Consider the following 8,762-nt stretch of genomic DNA (forward strand, 5'->3'; position numbering starts at 1 on the left):
AAGACGGCCGCGCACGGAAACTCAAACAGTGAAAGTGAGTTGTTCAAAAACTTTCTTTTTAGTAAACTCTGTGTACACAAACAATGTTCTCAATGCTGGAGTTCATGTGTAGAGACCCAGACGATACTTCCAGCAAAGTTTGATGGTGTGTCGAGCCTTCTTAGTGTTGTAAAAATATCGATTTTGATGCGCTCAAAGTTATGCCCCTAGTTCTCCCATTCACCGGCCACTGACCACAAAACGGCAAAATCTCAAAAACGGCTCGTTTGTCGTAATTATGCTTTTAGATATAAGTTTGTCTTGTTTACAGTAAAAAAACAGCCCAGGTTGCATTTTGGCAATAGTTATCCTTTAAAGCAGTGTAGCCTGGCAACTTGTAACTTGTGCATTTTGTGCATAAAAAAAGGACTGACACTGCTGAATTTGGCAAATGCTGTGGCCAGTAACTGTTTATTCTCTGTGCAGTCAGTCCTCCAGACTAAGATGATGCAGACAATGGTCAGTGTGACTAGTAAGTGCTCTAGCTGCTGCATTAAAGGGGTTCTATTATGCTTTTCTACTTTTTGAATTTTAGCCAGTAGAAAAAACATCTACAAAGTTACAAATCTCAAAGCCCACTCCAAAGGGAGAGATTTCGTTTTTAAACAATCCGTTTTCAAGAACTACACTGAACTGCTCATTTGGACTACATCCTTTGTGTTCCGCATGCAATGATGTCACAACGCGGTATCCCGCGTACGGAAATTCAAATCATTCGCCAATCTGACCAATTCTGACCAATCACAATACATTTGGTTTTTCAGAAGGTGGAACCCGGAACTAATCAAGCCATTTCTGCCAGCCTGGGGAAAAAGCTATTGTAATAACGTAAATTATGAAAAACCTTAATGAAATTTTCTTAATGAAAAAGTGATGCGTTTTTCGAACCACCAACGAGTTTCAATATTAGTCTTATTTATAAATTGATTTCTGTAATTATATTGTGTCCTAAGATTGGTGGAAAATGTACGGCTGCGATTTTCTAGGCTGATAAGATTAGGAACTACACTCCCATTCCTGTGTAATAGTCAAGGAAGTTTGCTGCCGTAATATGGACACAGCAGGCGGAGTAATATCATGCAGCGTCTGAAATTAGTTCCCAGCAGCTAGGTAACTGCCAATGTGACCGGCATTTTGAAATTGTGACCGAACTTCAGGCGCTGCATGATATTTCTGCACCTGTGAACGCAATGCTATATTGGTCTCATAGGATTCAATAACCTATGCTAAGCTATGCTAAAAGTGATATCGCCAGAACAGGAGAACAGCTGAATGGATTTCAAAACGGTAAAACTCAACTTATTAACTCGTAGTTGGAGAACGAGCCTATTTCCAAAAAAAGTGGAGTGTTCCTTTAAACTGGTGTTAACTTGTTTTTATCTTTTTTTTTTTACCTCAGACCTGATGACACTAAAAGAGGAGCATCAAGAACTAAATGAAACTAAAGAGAAAGATCAAAATGAGGAACATCCTGATTTCAAAATAGACGAAAAATCTATTTGTTGCTTACAGACTGAAAAGATGTCCACACCAAAGAAAGATCAAAGCACAAACCTTCATTCCCACATGATGATTCACACTGGAGAGAAGCCTTTCACCTGTTCTCAGTGTGAACGGTGTTTTACACAGATAAAACAACTTAATGCCCACATGAGAATTCACACTGGAGAGAAGCCTTTCACCTGCGAACTGTGTGGAAAGAGCTTCACGATTAAAGCAAACCTAAGAACTCACATGAGAATTCACACTGGAGAGAGACCTTACAGCTGCCAACAGTGTGGAAAGTGTTTCACATGGAAAAGTCACCTTAATGTCCATATGAGAATTCACACTGGAGAAAACCCCTTCACTTGCTCTCAGTGTGGAAAGTTTTTTACACAGATAAAACAACTTAATGCCCACATGAGAATTCACACTGGAGAGAAGCCTTTCACCTGCGCACTGTGTGGGAGGAGTTTCACGATTGAAGCAAACCTAAAAACTCACATGAGAATTCACACTGGAGAGAGACCTTACACCTGCCAACAGTGTGGACGAATGTTCAGTCAACAAGAGAGCTTTGATGCCCACATGAAAATTCACACTGAAAAGAAGCTGTTCATATGTCCTCAGTGTGGAAAGTGTTTTACGTGGAAAAGCCACTTTAACATCCACATGAGAATTCACACTGGAGGAAAGCCCTTCACATGCTCTCAATGTGGAAAGTGTTTTACACAGAAAAAACAAAGTAATGCCCACATGAAAATTCACATTGAAAAGAAGCCGTTCATATGTCCTCAGTGTGGAAAGTGTTTTACATGGAAAAGTCACCTAAATGTCCACATGAATAGTCACACTGGAGAAAAGCCCTTCACTTGCTCTCAGTGTGGAAAGGGTTTCACACATAAAGCAAATCTAAAGGCTCACCTGAGAGTTCACACTGGAGAAAAGCCTTACACCTGCCCTCAGTGTGGGAAGAGTTACATACATAAAGTAACCCTTAATAATCACATGAAGATTCACTCAAGAGAAAGTCTTAAATGTCATCAGTGTGAACGGAGTTTTACAGACATGAATGACCTTAAGAATCATATAGTAACTCACATCAGAGGAATGTCTTTCATGTGCCATCACTGTGGAAAAAGTTTCTCAAGAAAAGACAGCCTCAAGACTCACATGAGAGTTCACACAGGAGAGAAACCGTTCACGTGCAAACAGTGTGGAAAGAGTTTCACGATTAAAGAAAATCTTAAAACTCACATGAGAGTTCACACTGGAGAGAAGCCTTACAAGTGTATTCAGTGTGAGAAGAGTTTCACACATCAAAACAGCATGAAACGTCATTTGGAAACTCATTCTAGAAAGAAATTTCCAGTTACCTCAGAGTGACGAAGTTTAGAAAAAGTCATTTCGACCATCATCTGTCCATTCATTCTGGAAGACAATTAAATTGTGGTCAAGAGTAATAAAACATTTTCTCCTATCATATTTATAGATACATGTAAAAAATAATGCAAATATAAGATTCTTATATGTCTGTTCTTTGTTTAAGTGTATGTCGAAAAATGCTATGTAAAATCAAGGCTGGTTCTGAATTCATACGATAGATCTGACTGACTGAAAGTGAAGTGGATTTTCACCAGTGATCTTCCCTTCAGCTCTCATTCACACTCACTGAAATATTCAACCTCTCTGCCTCGAGGCCCACGATTAATGACGTTGGTTTAGTGTGTCATTCTGAAAGATCGGTCCTACCCTAGTAACTGTTGTCATCCACATTCCAACCAAAGGCTGAATTCACAGTAACATCCTAACAAACCAGTGTCTTTATGGCAGCGATAGTAGCAGTAGTATGTTTGTCTGCTGTTCTGAGTTCAGCCAAGTGTTTTGCTCTCTTCTAATGTGCTCTCTCTTCTAAACCACATCTCAATATGACGGCGGACGCATGGAAGAACTGCAAGACAGAGTTTTGCTCAATCGAAAAGAGAGACCTTGAGGTACGCTCAATTGAGGATGAACTTTCATTTCTTGAGACACAAATACAAGGGCTACTTGAGAAACACTCACAGTTATGCAAACAGAAAACTTTGATGGAAACCTCTCGGGTTGAGGACACTTCACGAGAGCACCGTTCTGAAGTACAGTCAACATCTACACTGGGGACTTTCATTCATGAGAGAAATGTACCTCGGACTAAGACGACTAAAGCCTGTTTTACACCTGCACCATCGTATAATGTACCTTGTCTTTACCAGCGGAAGAAATCTCATTCTCACCGTTCTGAAGTACCGTCAACATCTACACCAGGGATTTTCGTACCTCGAATTAAGACGGTTGAAGCCTGTTTTACACCTGCTCCATTGTACAATGGACTGTGGTTTTACCAACGGAGGAAATCTCATTTTAGAGGCAGGACATTGGCCTCGATGACCCCAAAGTTCGATCTCTCAATCAGCAATCGTTTTGAGCCACTCAGTTCGCCAAATACCACAATATCGTCGCCACCCTTTTTACTTTGAGTCTGTAGTGATGTGACTCGCATTCTTTGGCAACAAGATCTCAACCAAGTTAAACATCTGTGGGGGATTTTAGACCAACCTGTTAGTCAGCACTCTTTAACACTATCATCAAATCACAAAATGAAGAATAATGTCGGATAATAGAGTCACCAGTAATACATGTCTAACCAGGTGAGGGATGTATTCAGTGACCTATACAACTGAATAATATTGAATCTATACTATTGTTTATCGGCACAACCCTACTAACAATTTAACCATTTCAAATTTCTTCAAATAACCACAATATCAGAATTATTTCTTACCATGCCAGGATTGTCCATGAGCCTGAGGAACTCCTTCAAGATTTCTGGGATGCTTTTAGACTCATTGCTGCCACTCGCCTCTGTATATGGCTGTTTTCTTCATATAACCTTCAACTTCAGAGACTGGATACGTATGGACCTTCATCCAGTCAACCATTTCTTGAATTTTTTCAGGAGGCAAACCAGATTCTGTAAAATAAGGATAAAAAAGTACAAACATAAAGTACTACTGGGTTAAGAGCTAGCAGAACCATGCTGTCTGGCAGTTTAAGGAATAAATGCAGAATGCCAGCCTGGAAATCTACTGATTGTCAGTTTTGTATCCTGTTTTGTTCTGTGTTTCACAGCGTTTTCCCCCTATGGATCCTTGTGTTTGTTTTTTTCCTTGTCTCCCCCTACTGTTTAGTTTGATTTGGTTCCTTCCTTTGCCCATATTTGTACTTCTCCCTCGTTATCCCTGATTGTGCACAGCTGTCTTGTTTAGTTACCACTCCCCTTTTCTAGTGTTTAAAATAGTCTCTTGTTCCTTCTCCCCTTGTCCGGTAATTAAGTTTCTACGTGTTTGTTTGCTCCTCGGTTTTGTTTTTTTAATTGTTTCAAGGTGTTTTTCCTGCTCCTGGCTTTTGTTTGTTTGTTTGTTTGTTTGTTTGTTTGCTGCAGTTTTGTTTTGTTTTGCAACCCCTGGTTCCTTGTGTGTTCCCCTGGCTCATTGTCTCCGCATGTGTGACACTGATCTGCCTATTATTCATCAATCTCAATTACAAATGCTAATTTCTAACATATAAAGAACACTTTACACATGGCTCAAATGTTAACCTGCATAAACCTCTTATTTCCTGATTTCCAGCTCCACCTCGTTATCTTAACTTGTTAGTAATTACCTCTGTGTATATACCCTTTTCATGGTTCTTTCACTATAGCACCAAAGCATCTGACAAGCTAAAGGAAGCCCAAATTCATTTGCAACACCCAGAGCACAAACTAATTCAAGCAGTAGAGACCCGGTGGAATTCGCTGTTCCACATGCTGGAGAGACGCACTGAGGAAAGACAAGCAGTTATAACAGCACTGTCTTCTTGGGAGAAACACCTTGTGCTTGAATGATGAAGAATGGTCCTGTATCAGCCAAGCAATTGAAGCTCTCAGGCTCTTTGAGGAAGCCACTAAGTTTCACCAGAGCAGTATGTAACTATTTCAAAAGTCATACCTCTGTTCTAGGGATGGGCATCTCATAACTGAGGCCGATGCGATACGCATCTCGATGCATAGCTGACGATACGATACATTAAAGATACATGAAGCAGCTAGCGATACGATGCGATTCACCCCTGTTACGATGCAGTGCGATCCGATTTCGATTCGATTCGATTCAACACGATTCGATGCAGTATGATGTAATGAATCAAATATGATAATATGCATTTCAGTATGTTACAGATACTTTTATTTCTTTGTTTCAGATAACAAATCAGAAATTAACTTAAGTGCCTTCTGATTTGTAGTGCATGACCCTTACACAAATAAGCTTTGATAGTGCACAAAGTTTTGATCATTTGCTCACCTGGCGTCCAGCTAGCAGTAGCAGGTTCAGCTAATTCGGAGTGAATAATTAAAAAACATAAAAATTACTATGTATTTTTTTTTTTAATGTAACAGCATTCACCGGTTTTTTTTTGGTTTTTTGTTTTTTTACATATTTTCTCAAACTGGCCTCTGCCCAAAAATTAACATTTCTGAACTGCAGGGTTTAGACTTATTTACTAGTCTCACAGTCTTTTCAGTGACTGGGGTGATCCTCTCAAATCGGGGATGCAGCTGTGAGACTGCCACTCTTAGCTCATTTTCAATGTCCAGCTTTGACAGGAACAAGTATACATAGACATAGACATTTTTTGTCGGCGCGTTATTTGAGCGGACTTTGCTTTTCCGTTGAGCATAAGCGGTACACGAGTGGAGCATTCATATGGGCCGTGAGCAACTGAACGGAACGCACATTCATAGAGCGGAATACTGATCACAGCGTCACACATTGAGCAGTGCGCGCTGAATACTGCCGGACGGCGCGGCGGCGGCAGGTAGTTTCGGGCGTTTATCTCTTTCGAATCTCTATAAAAATCGGCTGACTGTACACTAGCCTTGCCGCGCTCCCCAGAGTTTGGGAACCACTGGGCTACGTCATATTCACGCAGCAGTAAAGAGAGACGTGCTTGAGAAACAGTTTAGAGGGGAGAAAACAATCTAAAAAATATTTTCCACTTTCTAAATAATGAAAATATAGTATGTCTACTAATAATTATAAAGAAATAAATCGGGTTTTACCGATGCAAATATGTTAGAAACGATGCATCGCGATACAAATGCCAATTTGTATCCGATGCACACTTTTTAAACCGATGCATCGCATCGTTAACTTTTTAAGCCGATGCACCGAGCGAATCGGGGAATCTTCCCATCCCTACTCTGTTCTCTCTCCTCCAAAATGCAACCATGTCTGCCGGGCTGAAGGGTAACACTTTGGCTTCACAGCTTGCAACACAGTGCAAACGGCGCTTTGAAAACATTGAGCACAACTATACTTGCTGCCAGTACCTTGTGTTTTGTGATACTGGAAATGTAGAAAACATTAAAGGTCCCATATTGTACACATTTCTGGAGGTTTATTTTAGTTGTTGATGTCCTTAAGAATATATATTTGCGGTATAAGTGCCAAAATCCATCTCAATTTATTTCTACAGCTCCTTTTTTAGGAGCTCTGTCAAAACCAGGTCGATTTTGGCCAATCTAAATAATATTCATGAGTCTCTCTTCTGATTGGCCTGTTGTTTTCTGAGTGACGCACAGCCAGGCCAATCACAGGTAACTACGGTCATGTATCGTTGTAGCCGAACCCAGAGCCATAGAGAGAGCCTAGCCTGCTGATACTCAACAGGATATTTCAGAATGATCATTAATGTTTTTTCTTTTTCAAACACCGAATGCAGTAAGCTACATAACTGTTGCTTTAGTAAAGCCCCTTTCACAATGCACGCTGATTCTGGAAAATTACGGGAACGAGCGCTGTGTGAACAAAAGCCAGAACCATAAAGGCAGTGTTGTAGTGATGATGCATGTTATCATGCGACTCTTCACAACGAAAAAATACGTGCAAAGTGGAATGAAGCGGCGATCAGACAGAGCCAGCTCCTCACTATCAGCGCTGAAGCACAGTTTGTTCAGGTTAGTTTCAGTTTAGTGAAACGTACGCGTTGCATTACATCTCACATCCAAACGTCACATGTCTTTATGGGTTCTGTGTAAAGCACGCACAGATTCCGGAAAACAACTGTGAATGAACCAAATCAAACAACTCCGGAACAAATCATGGGAGTCATTGTGTATTTACCGGAATCGCCGTGTGAAAGAGGCTGAAGTTGACGTGCCACTGGTCTCTTATATTCACGTTGTTCTGAAGCCTGTGCAATGATGTAGTTTCGACATCTATCGACTGAACAGGGTTTTCTTAGGGCTGGGCGATATGGCTGAAAACTATATCACGATATCAGTGTTTCATATCGGTCGATATCGATAATTATTGATATTTTTATGACCCATTTAAAATAAGGACCAGGAGAAAAATATATTACACTCAAGCATTTTTATTTTAAACTTAACCTGCCTCTGATCATAATCCCCTCATTTATTAAGACAGAAATGTCAACAACCATGGAAAACTCAAATAATTAAAATGTAAACATAAGTCTAAAGTCACAATATACACTTAATTATCTCTTAATCCTCAATTCAAACCCCCTCATTGTCGATTAAGTGAATGGTCAAGCTAATGTATGGCCCAGAAGTACGGATTGACCACAGGTCAGAGGTGGTTGTTGCAAAGTACTTGGCTGATTATATTTTTTTCTGCACAGATTGCTGGTTGCCAGTAGCCAACATTACTTCTTTCCCGGTACTTTAGCCTATACTTTGTGTAATAACAAAAATATTTATTTAAGTGAAAAAATAAGTCCAAAACTTTCAACATTTTGAACAATAGGGCCTTACAATTTTTTTTTTCCAGAAATTCTTGTTTTAATTTTTCTGATAATCAAATGAAAGCAAAATCACAGATTTATTTTTAAAAATAAAAATAAACGGAGCTTTACTGTTAAAATAATACATAGAAGAAAAATTATATTCAGTTAAAAAAAGGTTTAATAATAATAGTATTTTTTCAACAATTAAGTGGTGACTCTTTATTTTATTTTTATCATATATATTGTTTTATGTAAATTATTTAAATGTGAACATATAAACACCTACATTATACTGTACAGAAATACAAGACTAATATTGTTCTGTTACATGTTAAACCGTACTTTTATTTTGACAGGTGGCTGTGAAGTTTCAGTGTGTAATACAGTATGAATGATGCTAGTTTCACTAA

General features: G+C 39.3%; 1 protein-coding gene across 1 annotated transcript; it reads left to right on the forward strand.

The window, feature by feature from the left end:
• The first annotated feature begins 1,605 nt into the window (after window positions 1-1,605).
• On the forward strand, window positions 1,606-2,907 carry LOC141320245 (uncharacterized). The gene has a single exon (XM_073833295.1). The coding sequence runs from the start codon at window positions 1,606-1,608 to the stop codon at window positions 2,905-2,907; it is 1,302 nt and encodes a 433-aa protein (XP_073689396.1).
• Window positions 2,908-8,762: the final 5,855 nt, after the last annotated feature.

This window comes from Garra rufa, chromosome 1 (genome assembly GCF_049309525.1).
Source record: "Garra rufa chromosome 1, GarRuf1.0, whole genome shotgun sequence".
NCBI classification, from domain to species: Eukaryota; Metazoa; Chordata; class Actinopteri; order Cypriniformes; family Cyprinidae; genus Garra; species Garra rufa.